Consider the following 18,196-nt stretch of genomic DNA (forward strand, 5'->3'; position numbering starts at 1 on the left):
ACAGGGTACATCATCCACATTCAGCAAGAGTGTTAAATCACATGGCTGGCTTTAGCAATGCATGAAGGAAGAAAAAGGGTGCAGATAGAGAATATTTCTATTACACTACTGAACCTGACACACACTCTTCATTCTGTGGGAGACGCTGGATGGTGAAGCAGAAATATTTACACCTATCATGGGTATATGGAGAAAATAAACTCTAATTTGAATCAATCTGTGTATTAGTCAATTTATGAATGGAAGATTAGGAAGTGTTTGTACAATTGACTATTTGAAAGGTAGAATTCGGAGTTTCCTTATCATGTTATTTTTTATAATAAATTCTTGAAGTTGTGGTTTATCAGTACCCTGCTGACAAAATAATATATGTGTGAAGGAGGTGATATATGCTTGAGAATGGTGTTTGTGTGACTTCAAGTATTGACTATAAGGATCTGGTGGGCAGTACTCTGGATGGATAGTGCTGTCATATTTTCTTCGCTATGTAAATTAACCTTGAAAAGGAGACATAAGTTGTGAATCACGTTTTAGCTGTACCTACTTTTAGGAAACATATGACGAATGCCCATATTTACGTTGAAGAATTATAATACGAATACTGTATTGCGATGATATTTTCTTTCTATAATTTCATCAATTAGTTGATTATCTTATGGTTTTAAGTGCATTGAAGTAATAAATGAGGTATGTATATAATAGAATTAGAGGATTGTATTAGGAACGTTATCTTCAGTTGAAACATTATTATAGATCACTGATATTGTAAATATACTGCAAACATTCTCTGATTACTCTCTGGTAGTACTTCAGCTGGAGCTTGCAGACTTTCAACATGTACAATGCACATGGAGCTTTCTGTCCAGTGCCCTACAAGACATTATATCTTTCATGGTGACAGCCTTAGTTTACAGGTTGATGTAGGAGGATGTAGGAGGTAATAAGGACTCTCTCAGTCAGCACTATGTAGGGTCTTAAGTAGCCGAAGAAGACTAAGATATTTAGGACTCCGACATTAACAAGTTTTTAAAAAAAGGGCTCCAGAGTTCGGAGAAGGAGGAACCTTGATTTGATAAGGAAAGGGATACATTTTCCATCTCGAGTATATGCCATAGTTGATGTAGCCATCCTTGGAGTGTGGGGATATGCCCTGTGCCCCAGTGCGTCAGGATGTTATGTAGAGCTGCCTCCAGTGCCCATCCTATCGGTCTGTCTGCAGGGATTTGAGTAGGAATGTAAATGCATTTGCTAAACCCAGAATAATGTAGGTGGGAAGCCGGGGAATTTGAGTAATAAGGTGGGTGTCAGTGTCATGCAGAACTATCATCCAGTAAGCTGTGATTACGGGAAAATCCCATAATATATGTATCAATGTGCCTAAAGAATCACATTGGCGCCAATAGTCCAGGAACCGGGATGGGTTACTTTTATGAAGTCAGCAAGGAGTGAAATACCAGTGTGTGACAATTTTAGTTGCTGTTTCAATGCCTGCCACGTTACGAGCCATATGTCTAGCACAGTAATAGATGTCCCCCATTCTTTCTTCATTAGATAGCAACCCAGCTCGAGCTTCCAACATTGTCTGGGCCGAAAGTTTGGCTTGAGTAGCCACGGGGCTTAATAATTTATATCATTTAGGTATAAGTCTAGTGTTGGAGGTCTTAGAAAGCAGCCATGTCTACCATTTCCCAGATAGCAGTCAAGGTGGGAATTGTGGGTGCGTGGGCAGGGAAGCACTTATCTGTTTATATGGGAGGTCTTGTGGTTAGTCGAGAGTTCAAAGATAGACCACCGACAATCTCCAGGGCTTCAGTTGTGTGGCCAATATGGAAAAGTAGGCCGGCTCTGTAGTCTAAAGCTGAAGAGAGCTATGACTAGAGTGCACCCGATCTGCTCCTATGATGCCAATTCACCAATGCCACAGCTCTAGTCCACTTCAGGAGAGGGGCGGGAAGAGCCTAAGCAGCCTACACCAAATTTCTGTCTACCCCTGCGGTTACTCTAAGAGGGCCCAGTCCTCCGCCTGAGCGTGATCTCCTACATTGGCTCATCCCGCCGTGGTCCAAGAGGCCCCATCCGGTGGGGGTGCAGCAGCTGGCTTCGCCGCAGTTGCTGATCGGTGCTCGGAACCTCAGCAGGCGAGAAGGAGCAGCGCTCCCATTAGGGCACATGTGTCAGGGTAGTCCGGCGTCCTCGATCCTCTACCAGCTGGTCACTCAAGTCATAGATTGAAGTTACTCATGATAAAAATATCTTCTGTTGCTTTGAGCTAGAGATTCAGTTGTAGGAGTTCCTCCAAGAACAGTTATTGCTGGTTGGAGAGGAGGATTATGGATCACTGCAGTAACAAAAGAGCTGTCTGGGTGGATGCTGTATCAGGTGACTAATCTAAAAAAAATAAGGGGGAACTTGATATCCGCAAGATAAGCACCAATGAGTTTTGTGCTATGTATTAAGGTCACCCCCTAGCTTTGCCACTCTGATTTTATGAATAATCATACAACCCACAGAGGTTGTCTATGTAATTTATAGGATTATCACCTAACAAGGTTAAGAGCTTAATCTTTTTAGACTGAATAGGTTAATTTGTATACACAACTCCTAAATAATTCAAATCCATATAGGTCAGGTGAGTTTGCTTTTTAACCTAGAGTCCAACTTTGTTTAAAAGCCCACTGCACTTTTCCTCATTTCATATCTGTGTGTGGATTTGTTCAATGTAGCTGATTTATAGTACATAATTGCCCTTCTAAAGTTATGTTTTTTTCTTGTAGTGAGCAAATCGATTACTACTTTGTTACATGAACATCATGTTGCCACCTTTTTCACCTTGTAGTATGTTTTTTCTTCAGATGAATTGTCCAGTGCAATGAAACTAGGTGACAGATGCAAAATAATTGGAATCCCAACATGTCTTCAAAACTACTCCCATGTTTCATTCAGCATTGAAGCAAATAGTATTCATCATTGTACCCCACCAGGTGAGATAAAATGAATGCCATTGACGAGGTTATAGGCAATAATAGTCTTTGCTTTAAGATAGTTTTACTCAGTGATATTAAATTACCAATAATGTAACTAGGCTGAACTTACTTGGAAAAGGCAGTTAACAATAAATAGCATCTCAATATTGTCTAGGATATCCTCAACAAAGTGATAAGCACTGAATTGTTCTGACCGTACCCAAGATCCCAGAGCACTTAACACACACACACACATATATATATATATATATATATATATATATATATATATATATATATATATATATATATATATATATATTCACTGAAAAAGCCATAGGTTTCACACCAGTTATAGTTAGCTGCAAATTTTACTGACATAAAAGCATAGAAATTCCAACGTTATAGTTAGTTGGACTCACTATAACAAGCGCGCCTGCAATGCACTGCAGATGACGTCACATATTACATCACTCATGACATCGTCAGTGACATCACTCATGACATCACTGATGACACCAGCCAGTGAATGTGTGTCTTTCTTTAAAATTAATATGTTTAATATTTGTATTTGTAAAGGTTGATGGAAGAATAAATGGTTAAATAAGTGTATAAATGGATGTTTTAAAAAAAAAATGATTGGTTAACTGCCTCACTGATGATTTTTTCGAAGCGCCCCGGGTCGCGCACCGGTGAGCGTCCCGTTAGCTATTGCCGCGAACGAAATATCATGACGTATCGCGTAGCCGCATCCGCATGATACGCACGGCGTAAGCGCACCCGGAAATACTCGAGCGAATACGATCGCGCAACGTAATCATCTGACGCGCTTACGCGACGCGCCCCGTGGCGCGCCCTGGGGCGCGTCGCGTAAGCGCGTTGGGTCATGTGACCTAAAAATAACACTTTTTATTGGTGCAGAACAGTTTTGGTTTCTAAATGATGAAAGCCCAGGTCATGTGACCTGAAAAAAAAACACTTTTGATTGGTTCAGGACAGTTTTTTTTTCCAAATGATGAAAGACCCCACCTTTTTTCCTTAATCTGACTTTGTCCTTTGACTGAGGAAGACCTGTTTGGAGATCTAACAGAAATATTTTGTACTTTAAAATTGCTACAGTAGCAGCAGCAGCTGGAGCATCTGCACCACCACCACCACCACCACCACCAAGTGGACCACCACAACATCACATTGGTGGTCAAGAAGAAGAGGAGGAGGAGAAGGGGAGGAGGTGGCTGCCAGAAGACAATACCCCATACAGGCCAAGGCAGCACATTGTATGGGAGTTTTTTTCTATCCCAGAGGGCAAGAAGAAAGTCAATGCGCCAAAGGTGACTTGCCAAATCTGTGGAGTTGAACTTTCAAGGGGGAACCCTAACAAAAAATATTCATTTGGTAATAATACCATGATTAGGCACATGCAGGGCAAGCATCCCAACAACTATGCTGCCGCAGAGGTGAGAGAACTGGCCAACCCTCCCCAATCTACACCCAGCACCTCCAAAAGAAAGCAACCCACTCCATCGGGACCAGAGACAAGGGAGACGATCCCTTGCATACAACCACGGTTTGGGGAATTCAGGATCACATGTATTTTTTGTGGTAAGACCATCTCCTATGGTGAGCAGAGCATAAAGCTCATCCTCCTTGCTGGTGACAACCACAATTGTCCCAAAAAACCCAAATTTTTTCCTGATTTTTTTTTTGCTCCAGTTGAGCCATTTTCAATTCCCTGTTTTTTGTTTCTCCCCATAAAAATAACAAAAAAAATATAAAATAGTTCATAAAAGCCAAAAAAAAGTACAAAATGTTCTAAACACATAAAAAAAATATAAAACAACAAAAAGAAGAAAAAAACAGTTCTTTTTAGAACTACCTCCAAATTATAAAAAAGGTTACATTTAAAAAAAAACTCTATCATTCTTTTTTCCCCATGGAACGTTTCCCGGTACGCTCCGCGGTGCGCGTACCGGGCGCTCCCCCCGCGCAAATCAAAAAAAATATATATATTTTTTTTGCCCCGCGGGGCCCTTTTATAGCCCCCACATCAAGCCTAGGGGGCAGGGGGGGTCTACTCTGCCCCCTTATGGTCATTTCCCCCTTTGTTTTTGCCACCTCTTGTGTCTCGATCCTACCGAGACACAAGATGGCGGCCGCTCCGGACTGTTTGGAATGTTGACAGACACCCGGGAGCCAATCAGCTTTCCGCGCGCGAACTCGCGTAGCGCGCTGGTTAGCGCCCCGGTGCGCGTACCGGGGAGCGCTTATAGATATATATATTTTTTTAACCTAAATTACTCAAAATCCACTGGAGCACATATCTTGAGACATAGCAAAGGCACATCGGGCTACCAGTTTTTGGAAAAGGGGGTGGTGATGGACAGAGTTTCTGAATGATGCAGAATACTCTTACCCAGTCAAGAGATCAGGGCTTGATCCATCACAGTTTTTTAGCTCACTGCACCATCCCAGCTCAGAACCTGGCTACATGCAAATTAGTCTGTTCCTGTCCCAGTGCATGATGGGAACAGGGCAAACCAAACTACCAAGCCAATTCTTATACTGGGAAGGAAACAAGCTTCCGGGGACCGGTTTCTGGCATTTCAACCGTCGTCGGCCCGGCTTGCTTGAATCCTGATGGTGCAATGAGCAAGGGACTCACGTCTGAGTATACCCTCCCACACATAGTGTGGACAAAATCGATTTTGGAAAAGGGGGTGGTTATGGACAGAGTTTCTGAATGATGCAGAATACTCTTACCCAGTCAAGAGATCAGGGCTTGATCCATCACCGTTTTTTAGCTCACTGCACCATCCCAGCTCAAAACCTGGCTACATGCAAATTAGTCTGTTCCTGTCCCAGTGCATGATGAGAACAGGGCAAACCAAACTACCAAGCCAATTCTTATACTGGGAAGGAAACAAGCTTCCGGGGACCGGTTTCTGGCATTTCAGCCGTCGTCGGCCCGGCTTGCTTGAATCCTGATGGTGCAATGAGCAAGGGACTCACTTCTGAGTATACCCTTCCACACATAGTGTGGACAAAATAGATTTTGGAAAAGGGGGTGGTGATGGACAGAGTTTCTGAATGATGCAGAATACTCTTACCCAGTCAAGAGATCAGGGCTTGATCCATCACCGTTTTTTAGCTCACTGCACCATCGCAGCTCAGAACCTGGCTACATGCAAATTAGTCTGTTCCTGTCCCAGTGCATGATGGGAACAGGGCAAACCAAACTACCAAGCTACCAGTCCCTACAATTTTGCCAAGTTTTGTGGAAATCCATTCAGCCGTTCGGGCTAAAAGTGAGGTCGACCGCCCTATGGAAATTAACATGGGGAAAACACGTTTTGGGACCCTCCTTTTATCTCGGCCCCCGCTTGACAAATCCCCCCCAAACTTTCAGGGAAGGACCGGGGCGCCGCAAGGCAAATTTGAGGAAATTTTCAGGCAGATTCCTCAACCGGCGCCAAAGTTATTCACAATAGAATGTTGAGATTTTCAATTGAAAATAATCCTAACTATAACTACCTACTGGCGACCGCCAGTAGGTAATATATATATATATATATATATATATATTGTAACCAAAGTGCCCCAAAGCATTGAAAGCGCACACGACTCACAGAGGAAAACCTTCCGGTTTTATTTGCAAGATGAACAGGCATCAGTTTTCAAGTTAATTGTTCTGTCCCAACGCGTTTCGAGGCTCCTGCCTCTTAGTCATGGGTGATTAGCATATTCGAGCATGAAGGTTTTCCTCTGTGAGTCGTGTGCGTTTTCAATGCTTTGGGGCACTTTGTTTCAAACTATTTACACGGCAGCCCTGCCGTGGAAAGCTGCACCATCCCTTCATTCATGTGAGGGTGGAATCGGAACCGTGCCAGATTCATCAGCACTTCAGGGTAGATAAATTGGAATTGGCACCAGAATCAAGGCCCACTGAAGGGTAAAAATGGATTAAATTTGAGCATGTAACAGCTGAGCTCACTGTGAGCTTTAAATTCAAAAAGTGACTCTGACTATGGGCTACAAGTCCCAGCATCAAAACAACACACTAATGCACTGCGCAGAGCCCACTGGGGGTATTTAAATATGCTGAGAGTTAATGTCGGAGTTAACTTCTGTATATGCTAATCACTCATGACTAAGAGGCAGGAGCCTCGAAACGCGTTGGGACAGAACAATTAACTTGAAAACTGATGCCTGTTGATCTTGCAAATAAAACCGGAAGGTTTTCCTCTGTGAGTCGTGTGTGCTTTCAATGCTTTGGGGCACTTTGGTTACAAACTATTTACACAGCAGCCCTGCCGTGGAAAGCTGCACCATCCCTTCATTCATGGGAGGCCGGAATCGGAACTGTGCCAGATTCATCAGCACTTCAGGGGAGATAAATTGGAATTGGCACCAGCATCAGGCCCACTGAGGGGGGCGTGGCAAGCCAGCCAACATGGCGTACGAGCAAGCGTAGAGCTCCGCTTCAGAAACCCCTAATTATCCTGTATTTACCCTGCTGGAGGTGCCCCCAGAGCCTGTGCAGAGCGGTGCTGGTGTGGGAACGCGGCGGGAGCCTACCGCGCTGGCTGGCGGGAACCTGGGTCGTTGCACGACGGCGGGGCGACCCGCAGTGGAGGGCCGCGCGGAGTGACCGGCGGCCATTACAGCGGCGGAAAGAGGCTCCGGGCAACCTGGTGCTGCTTCGGGCCCCCGGAGGACTGCGGGGCTTGCAGCGGAACTGGTCCTGCCTAGAGACGTTGCAGGCGGTGCGGCTGACGGAAGCGGTAGGGGCCATGCGCTGAAGGTCAGAGGCGCGTGGAAACACCGGAGGCCGATGCTGATTGCGTCCTGGTGACACCTGGAAGCCTGCCGCTGGAATCGGGCCTGTGACAACCACCCTGCGGCCCCCCTTCACGCTGACGGTGCTGGAGCGGACGAGAGCGGGGCCCTGCCATCAACGCAGTGCGGGACTCGGGGCGCGCCACGGAAGGCCCTGAAGTGCTGTGAAACCTGGGCAGCCGGCATCAGTTTCCTGCAGGCGGACAGGGAACTCGGCGGCCCAGGTGCGGAGGTTGTCGGCGCCTGAGGCCAGAGGAGAGCGACGTGAGTGGTGCGCCTGCCCAACAGGGCGATATCCTGAGGACAGTGCCACGTTTAGCACAGAGGTGAGGCGAGAGCCTGTGCCAGTGGCCCAGGCAGCCCCTGCAAGTCGGGAGTGCCGCGGGGGGGTAGAGCTACCCTTGCGACATACGCCGCCATAGACTGTGGGACGCGGTAGCCAGGGGATGCAAGAGGGCCGGCGGACGACGGCGCTGTCCCTCCTGAGCCCTGGGGGCCTCCAGGGCTCGGGTGTCCCCGCACTGGGCGATCCCCTGGGCCGGATGGTGATCACGGGAGGCTAGCTGTCTGAGGCTCACAACGCCCGAGTGATCACATCAGCCTGAGACTTAAACCTATTGGGCCGCCATCCAGAATGCTGGGCGCCATCTTGGCGAAGGCGTGGGCGCCAACTTGACTCTCCTGTGCCCGGAACGCTTCAGTGCCCTGCGCGTGGGGGCTATTGGGAGAACACAGCCTGCGGAGTTGTCTGGCCCTGGTTGCGTGGAGGTGGCCTCAGTTGCTGGGATTGCTGACGCTTTGCCGTGGACATCATCTGTGTGCAGAGGCACCTGACCAATAGCCGCCTGGGTCTACACAGGTACGCCATCACTGTGGGCTGCGGAGTGCGGTGGGCTACTGCTGGGGCGCACATGGAACTGGCGCCGGCTGGCAGAGACTAAGAATAGTCAGACGCAGCTGCCCCATACGGACGAGGTTTGCCCCCAGACTGGACAGTGGTGTTGGAGCGACTAATAGCATTGGATGCTGCCTGGGATCGACTGAGCGGCTGCACTCCCCCCCCCCCTTCATTGACAGCGCCGGACTCACCTTTGGGGCCGCTGGTATCGCCTCGCCTGGCGCTGATCCCAAGTCGACTGCCTCAGGCCCGTGCTAGGTGGCGTGCTTAGGGAGTAGCCCGCTGGACCTCAACATTTCGACGCCAGGTCCTGTCTTCCCGGTAGTCACGGGGAGGGCATAGCAGTAACTTAACGACGTGGACCTGCTGGGGTGGGGCCCTTGCGGGATTGCAGGGGCGCGCCCCGCCGGACTGAGAAATGCAGATTGATTACACCTTGAAGCACTAGCGGGGTGAGTGCGATCCATCGGGTGCTGGAGCCTCACTCGCGGGGACCCATGGCCTGGTTCAGAGCCTCCTCCAGCAGCGTCTGCCGGCATTGGACTGCAGAGTTGCCTTCTCCACCGAGCCCTTGGTGGGGGACTGGGACAGAAGGTCAAACAGTTGGCCAGCGAGAGTGGATGCCGTCTGCGCAGCAGCTTGCGATGGGCAGGCTCAGGGATAAAACCCTGCAGAAACAGCAGGTCGCGGATGGATCAGGCCCCCCGTATGGCCTGCAGGGAGATAGCCTGGGCCCGGCGGCGGCCCTTGCAGCCAAGAGGGACTCCGTACTGGCGGCGGTGGAACGCATTGGCACCACGCTGGAGCAGACAAAGACATCTCCTGAGACCCGAATAGATATGGTGACGTCCGACTTCACCTTGCTTCGCGCAGACCATCGTAAATTGGCGGATACAGTCACGGAGCAGCGACGGTCGTTCCAGGAGATGCAACCGGTGATGCAACAACTCACCTCGGCGCTCCAGGACATCCTCGACGTGTGGGACTGGCTGGAGGAAACTGGGCAGTGGCAAGGTGCGCGGTGTCACTCTGACCATCCAACAGGGCCCAATACTGCAGAGGCGATGCTGATCCCTATCCCCTACCCTCGCCCTAGCAGAGTGAACTGATGTAATACACAGAGCACTAACTACCAGAACGCTGGAAGAGGGGGGGGGGGAGAAAAAACAAGGGAGCCTTTGGACTCTCGGAGAGGCTGATCCCTTCAGACTAATGCACGCACCTGTAGCAGGGAACAATAAAGAAAACAGCTTAATAGGGACACATCAAGGGGTATATAACCCAACGAGTAATCATTCAATGGCCAAGTACAATAATAGATACCCCTAGGCAAAAAGCCCCTCTTACCGAAGATCCCTCTCCAGATGCAGTATAAGAGTGGGTGTGGATAGCTTCCCCACACGCCTCGAATCCAAGACAACAACAACGTAGGACTTGAAAGAAGGGGAAAAAGTCAACGGACATAAAAAAACCCTTACAATGTTCAGCAAATGTTCATGAAATAAGCACGAAGGGGGGCATGGCTTGGATGCCGAGGAGGTAGGCAGCGTGAGCTCGGAGCTCCGTGCCCGATCCCGGAAAATATCCTGAATATCTGATCGGACCCCGATGTAACCAGTATCATCCGGTACTGGAAGGCACTGCGGAGGGCCCGGGGCCCACGGAAGACGACACCGAGCCATTCCACAGCGATATCTCAGCTTTGAAAGTCGGACCCAGGCGAGAAGTCGCGGACCCCAAAATGGCGGCGAGGGCATGAGACTCTGAAGCGACGGAGACGTCTGCCTGGAGACCTGCTAAGGACTGCTCCCTGGCGACACAGGGGTGTTGACGGCTGCATCGCGCCTCTCCCCCCAGGTGCCGAGTGGACCTTGGGCGCGCCCTCGGGCGGAGACTGGGGACCCCCCTGGTAGGGGCGACGACAGTGCGATAGTGCCCCAGCGACGAGAACCCCGGGCCCCTGGCACGACTGGCGCCGGCCGGGCTGCGGTCATTCAGTGTTTCCTGCTTTTTGGAGATAACTTCGGACCCGGGAGCCCTGCCGGAGGGCGAACCCAACGGCAAACGGAGGACGACCAGGGAAGTACCCGGAGGCCACCTAACGAGCCGGCCCAGATGGGGAAGACGAAAGGGAAGGGAGATGGTGCGACCGATACTGAGGCCGCGGAGGGAGCGGAGCGAGACCAAGCGGCATTGCAGCGGATGCAGGATCGTATCCTGGAGGCCATCGCCACCACAAAGGACGCCCTGCAGCAGGATATAGCTCAGGTGGCGACGGGTTTGGGCCTCCTGAAGGCCGACCATGACAAACTTAAGGACAGGGTGAAGTCCGTGGAGACCACGGTTAAAGAATTAGCCCCGGGCCAAGCCACAATGAAGGCCCAGATGGCGGACGTGATGGACCGTCTGAAGGTACTAGAAAGGAGGGCCGAAGATGCGGAAAACCGAAACAGGCGCAACAACGTTCGCCTAGTGGGCCTGCCGGAAAAAATCGAAGGCGACGACATGGTGGGCTACCTTGATAATTGGTTGCGGACGGAGGTGGCACCGGAAGGATTGTCCCCCTTCTTCTCCCTGGAGCGGGCACATAGAGTTCCAGCGCGACCGCCAGCCTTGGGCCTTCCTCCTCGCCCAGTGGTTTTTAAGTTGCTCCACTACCGGGACAGAGACTGGCTCCTACAGAGGGCGAGAGAAGCGGGGCCATTTCAAGTGGATAACAACAGAGTTACCATGTTCTCGGACTATACATTTGAGACGCAGCGACTCCGGGCAAACTTTCTGTCCCTCAAACGGGAGCTCCGCCAGGAAGGCATCAAGTACTCCCTGTTGTTCCCTGCCAAGCTCAGAGTGGTGGTGGATGAGAAAACATTATTCTTCACGACCTCCGCGGACGCTTGGGACTGGTGGGACACTTATAAAGCGGGTACGGATGGTGCTAAGGCCAGGGAGGAGGAGGCTAAGGTGGCGCAACCGGTCAGGCAATCCCAACGGATCAGGAGGAACCGCAAGAGGACCGGAAAACCATCGGTGTCGCAGACGGAGGCGGAGAGGCAGGCGGCACTGCAGGCGGTAGTGGACTTATCTAGGACCGCCAGGAGTCGATCCGGGAAGGGCACGGAATCGGAAGACCCGGGCACGGGCTCAGAGACGGGACAGTCGGAATTTGGTGGAGCCCGGGGCCCTATTGTGACGCCGCAGACTTCGGGGGAGATACTGGAGGCGTGTTGAACTGGACTGGTGGAGTGAACTCGTTGGTTGGACACCGGGGCACTGGGCCCGCAGCAATGGAACGTTAATGATTGAGGTTTTGGGGAGCTGTAAGGTGGGGATTGTGGGATGGAGCGCACGGGGCTGATTTGTTTTGAGGTTACATTGCATTGAGCCACGCCTTACTGGCCCCTAAGGTCACCGCAGTGGGGACTGCGACTATTACCGCCTTTCCTTGAGGGGTGGTCGGGAGTGTTGGTTTGGATGGGGGTACTTCCAGTTGCGGGGGGGCCTGTCCTGGGGGGGTGGGAGAAGCGAGCAGTTGGGGTTGCTCGGGGGGTAGTTGTTGTTGGAGGGGTTCGGCTTCCTGTTTGGAGAGGGTGGGTGGGGGGACCCGTGGTCGCGGGACTTATGCGGACATTGTTCTTTGCTCTTTGGTCCGGTTGTGTAGGGGGGGATGGCTAGTACCGGGGCTCTGAAATGTGTGACCTGGAATGTGCGGGGTATGCAGTCCATGACGCGCAGACATAAAGTCCAGGCGTACCTCAAGCGTAGGGGGGTTCATATAGCGTTCCTGCAGGAGACGCATCTTAACAAGCAGGAGGGGGCTGCTCTGCAGAGGCGCTGGAGGGGGCAGTTGTTTTACACGACATTTTCGGCTTTTGCAAGGGGGGCACTGATTTGGATACGGGCGGGGGTCCCCTTCCAGGTCTCGAAGTCAGTGGTGGACCCGGAGGGCAGATATGTGGCGGTGGAGGGGAGGCTGAGAGGCAGGGTGATATCTCTCTGTAATGTGTATGCTCCTAATGGAGACCTACCCGCCTTCTTGTCTACCATCTCGGGCAAATTGGCGGGTTATTTGGCAGGGCCGGTCCTCTTGGGGGGGGACTTCAACTCGGTTGAGGATGTGTTACTAGATAGATCCCATCCCCCGCTGCGCGCGTCCCCAGTGCATAGGGTCGCTAAGCGTAGGTTGGAATGGCAGGAAAGCTGGGCCCTCGCGGATGCATGGAGGGCGTTGCACCCCACCACTAGGGACTATTCCTTTCACTCGCACCTACATGACCTGCATGTGAGGCTGGATGCGTTTCTTTGTTCGGCGTGTGTGCTCCCCGCGGTGGGAGGGGCGGAATACTTGGCCAGGACGTTATCGGACCACAACCCTTTGTTGATGTCTCTGGAATGGATGGTGACTGTTAACTGCGTGCCAACATGGCGCCTGCAACCTGACACTCTGGATGACTTGTTGTTCAGGGAGGCCCTGGGTGAGCGCATTGAGAGATATTTTGAGGAGAACAGTGGCTCGGCCTCCACTAGGGCGGTCGAATGGGATGCGTTTAAGGTGGTGGTGCGGGGACACTGTATTGGACACACGGCAGGGGCTCGGAAAACACTGCTGGATGACTTAGATAAGGCTGAGACGCGGCTGAGGGACTTAGAGAAGAGGCGCCCGAATCACCCTGAGCTGCAGGAGGGGCTTAGCGGGGCACGGGAGGGGCTGGCGGTAGAGCTAGAGCGGCTGCGCAGTTTTGATCATAAGGCGTACATGGCAAGGGCGCATGCGGAAGGTGATAAGGCGGGGTCGATGCTGGCTTGGCTTGCTAACCCCGTCCGGAGGGGTGTGCCGATCATGGGGATCCAGGAGCCGGGGGAGGAGCCCTGCCACACTCAACCCGGGATCCTGAATAAGTTTCGTGCTTATTATGAGGGGCTCTATGAGAGTGGTGGAACGGGAGGGGCGGACGAGCTTGAAGAGTTCTTGGACGGGTTACAGTTACCGCGAGTGGAGGACTCGGAGGCGGAAGAGCTAGGTCGGCCCATCTCTCTTGGGGAAATAGGTTGTGCTGTAAAGCAGATGGCTAGAAATAAGACCCCGGGACTCGACGGACTGCCAATCGAATTTTATGGTAAATACCTAGAGCACCTTGCCCCACGGCTGCGCGAGGTGTACAACGAGGCACAGGCGAAGGGCCGACTCCCGGGCTCCATGTGCGAGGCCCTCATGATCCCGCTCCTGAAACCGGGCAGAGAGGGTGCGGCTCTGTCCTCGTATCGTCCGTTGTCTATGTTGACGACGGACTACAAGATCCTCAGTAAAATTCTGGCCAACAGACTGCTGGCACACATGACAAGCCTGGTTCACGGTGACCAGTGTGGTTTCATACCGACACGCAACACCACTCATAACATTCGTAGGCTCACAAGACTGATGGGTGCGGACTGGCCTGACGCAGTCTCCCCATTTGTCCTCTCCATTGATATTGAGAAGGCATTTGACAGCCTTGAATGGGGATACTTATATGAGGTGATGCGTCGCTTTGGGCTGGGGGACGGATATATAAAATGGACCAAGGTCCTGTACACCGAGGCGGTAGCGAGGGTTCGGGTGGGCACACTGATCTCGGGACAATACCCGATTAAACGTGGCACTAGACAGGGTTGTTCCCTATCCCCGCTCCTATTCCCGTTGGCGATGGAACCCTTCGCGGCGGAAGCCAGACTGGGCCGCCACTACGCAGGCTTATCATTTAGGGGGAGACCGCAATTCATATCCCTGTACGCAGATGACCTGCTGATGTTTTTGGCCGATGCGGGCCCTGAACTTCAGGGGGCGCGGCAGCTACTGGGGCAGTTCGGCCGGTTGTCGGGCCTGAGGGTCAACTGGCCTAAATCCTGTCTGTTCCCTCTGAGGCCGGGTGAACCGTGCCCACTCACTGCTCAGGAACTCCGGTGGGAGCTGCGCTGCCTGCATTATTTGGGGGTCTATGTTTACCACACCCCGTCCGACCTACTGGAAGGCAATATTACTCGCTGCATCAACGCTCTGCGGGGGTCCATGGACTTCTGGGCAACTCTGCCGTTATCCCTGGCGGGTAGAATCTCCCTGCTTAAGATGATAGCCCTGCCCAGGCTGTTGTACTATTTTAGGACGCTCCCGGTATGGGTCCCGAGCTCTGTTTTCAAACGCCTAAGGTCATTGGTCATAGCCTTTTTGTGGGGCACGGGAAGGAGGCGCATAGCGCTCGACACCCTGTTGCGCCCCAGAGATGATGGAGGGATGGCGGTGCCGGATTTTGAAGGATACTACTTAGCCGCGCAGCTGCAGACCTTTACTCAGGAGGTGGCGAGGGTGTATAGAGGCCCCGAGGACGCGAGAGTGGAAGGTACCCCGCGACATGTTCTGGCGTATATTACGCTGCACCAGAAGCTCCGGGTGGGAGACCTGACGGTCGAGGAGCAGACGTTCCGGCTTTGCTGGGACCGGGCCCGTAAGCGGGCGGGTGTCCGCTTTATGTATGCCCCCGAAATTCCGCTGGGGATGGTCACCGCCCTCCCACATGGAGGCGATTGGTCGCGCTTACTAGGATGGGAGGAGGCGGGAATACAAATGCTGGGTGACCTTTACGAAGATGGAGTGTTGCTGCCGTTCCAGGGCCTGCAGGAGCGATTTGACATCCCGAGGGGCGACTACTTGCTGCACGCAGCAGTCACAGGCGCCATGCAAGCTCACTGGGGGGAAGGGCTGCAGGAACCGGGCACCTCGATGGCCTGCCAATACACCATGATGGCGGCGGGAACCTTTAAGGCTGTCACGTGCCTGTACGCTAGGATGCAGCGGGAGGCCTTGCAGCCTTTGGCAGTCCTGAAGGCCAAGTGGGAGCTGGACCTTCAGGTGGAGATACCAGACACGACCTGGGGCCAGTTGCTAAGGCGGGCGCGGAAGAGCTCGAGAAATGCCAGGTTTCAATTGATTCATTTTTATATCATCCACAGGGCATACCTCACCCCCGGGAAAATCCAACAGTATTTTGGGGCGACCGACGCTGCTTGCCCCAGATGTAATACAAATGGGGCGGATCTGTGCCATATGCTGTGGGATTGCCCCTCTCTGGGAGACTATTGGCAGGAAGTTGGGCGGGCCCTTAACGTCGCGACGGATAGGGATATCCAGTTTACCAAAGCGGTTGGTGTCCTTCATTGGTTCCCACACACGCCTAGGAACAAGATGACTAGTACATTTATAGATTTGGGGCTTATTCTGGCCAAGCGGGAGATCACAAGGAACTGGAAGTCCAAAGTGGGGCCCACGTATAAAAGATGGTATGGGGAATGCCTGAGATGGGCCGCGTGTGAAAGTACCTTACGGTACCAGATGGCCTGGAGGTTGAATGACGAGAAAGCTCTGGAAAGGGCGACTGCATGGGAAGTGATGGTGCAGGCGCTCCGGGATGTGGACGATGAGGGGCAGGATGGCGAGAGCGAACTGGACGGGGCGGACCCCATCACTACACAGGAGAACACACCTTAGTGAAAGATTACTTCCTCCTGCATCACACCGGACACTTTTACACTGTTAGTCCAGCGCAGAGCGACCACGGGGGAGGGTGGGTAGGAGGCTGTTTTGGAGGGATGTTGGGGTACCGAAATTTGGGGAGGGGGAGGGGTGAAAAACGCAAAAGCAACCCAGGGTTATCTGCTTAAGGAAGCGATCAGACATTGTAAGGAGCTACAAGAAATGGGCAGAGATGAGGACACCCGCGCCAAGGCTGAGGTGACCCCCCGGATGGAGATCGACTGGGCCGTGCTGAGCCTGTACATGTTGTATTATAACTGATAATTGTAATGTCTGTACATTTATATTGGTGATGCAATAAAAATGATGTTAAAAAAAAAAAAAAAAATGAAATAAGCACGAAGTCCAGAGTTGTAGGCCTCCCCCTCACCTAGACTAACTAACTAAGGAGAAACACTAGTTCCATGACCTGATTTCCAACAAATTTTCGTAAAAGGAACCAAAAAAGGACAAAACCAAAGAAACAGGCTGTAACAAACCCCGGAAGACTCCGCACAATGGTCCGTACAAAGCCGCGTACAGCAACGAAGTCCGGGCAAAATGCTGAAGGGGTCCCAAAGGGCAAGCGAAGTCACCGAGGTCGGGAAAAAGTCACAGGTAACATTCGCTAAAAGAGCAAAAATAGGACACAAGTTCCTGAAAGGGCGGGGACTAACAAAACACAAACCGGCAGCCGCCGGCCAGCGTGGCAAGGCTTCTCAATATCCCCACGGAAGGCAGAGCTTGATCCGAAGAACCGATTCAATCCAAGCAGAGCGGGTCCAAAACAACAGGAACACAAAACCAAGCAATGAGACAAGAGTAGGAAGTCCTTATATACAGAAGCCCCTCCCGCTCGGTAGCGGTGATCTACCTGTACATGGCCAAAGAAAGAGGACTGGATCCTAACAGTACCCCCACCCCCCAGGATCTTCCTACAGGTCGGGGTTTTGTAGGGTGTCGCACATGGAATTTGCGCACCAATCGGGGGGGCATGAACATTACCTGCTGATCCCCAAGTCCTGTCCTCAGCTGTATATCCCTTCCAATCTACTAGATAATACAGCCTACCCCTTCGCACATGGAATTGGGGCACCAATCGGGGGGCATGAACATTACCTGCTGATACCCAAGTCCTGTCCTCAGCTGTATATCCCTTCCAATCTACTAGATAATACAGCCTACCCCTTCTGCGACGTGCATCCAGAATAGACTGTACCTCAAACTCTTCATGGCCATCAATAACCACAGGTGGAGGAGGAGGAAGGGTTTGTGTAGTTGGCACATAGGGCTTAATAAGGGACGTGTGGAAAACAGGATGAACCCCAAACTCATCCGGTAATTCTAGCTTCATAGCCACCGGATTGATCACTTTACAGGTGCAAAAAGGGCCCACATAACGGGGTAACAATTTCCGTGGTCCCCTAATGCGCAGCTTTTTTGTAGCCAACCGCACCTTATCCCCCACTGCATACAAGGGGGCTGGATTCCTGTTTGTCAGCCTGCTCTTTCATTGTCTCCTTAGCTCTATGTAAATGGATTTGTGCCTCCCCCCATATATGCCGCAAGGTTCGGCCCAGTTCGGTTACAGCAGGCACAGAACCCGAAGGCTGCATCGGCAATGTTCTGGGGTGATATCCCATAGAACAATAAAAAGGGGACATACCTGAGGCAGAATGCACACTGTTGTTATAAGCGAATTCCGCCAAAGGAACGGCCTCCACCCAATCACAGGACAAAGAAGACATCAAACATCGAAGGTATTGTTCCATAGTTTGATTAGTGCGTTTCGTCTGTCCATCCGTCTGCGGATGATATGCAGAGGACAGACGGATCTCCAAGCGCAAAAGTGAACACACCTCTGACCAGAAATGCGAAGCAAACTGAGCCCCTCTGTCTGAGACTATGTCCGTTGGCAACCCATGAAGCCTCACTACTGCAGTCATAAAAGACTTGGCC

The 18,196-nt window shown here is 51.7% G+C and overlaps 1 protein-coding gene across 1 annotated transcript in view; it reads left to right on the forward strand.

Moving 5' to 3' along the window:
* MCMDC2 (minichromosome maintenance domain containing 2) overlaps positions 1–18,196 on the forward strand; it is a 1,367,419-nt gene that overhangs the window by 526,387 nt on the left and 822,836 nt on the right. The window contains exon 7 of the mRNA XM_086965823.1: positions 2,853–2,981. Coding sequence (XP_086821949.1) covers positions 2,853–2,981 — 129 coding nt within the window. The remainder of the gene's footprint in view (positions 1–2,852; positions 2,982–18,196) is intronic.

This window comes from Lissotriton vulgaris, chromosome 4_1, assembly GCF_964263255.1.
Source record: "Lissotriton vulgaris chromosome 4_1, aLisVul1.2, whole genome shotgun sequence".
In the NCBI taxonomy this organism is placed as follows: domain Eukaryota; kingdom Metazoa; phylum Chordata; class Amphibia; order Caudata; family Salamandridae; genus Lissotriton; species Lissotriton vulgaris.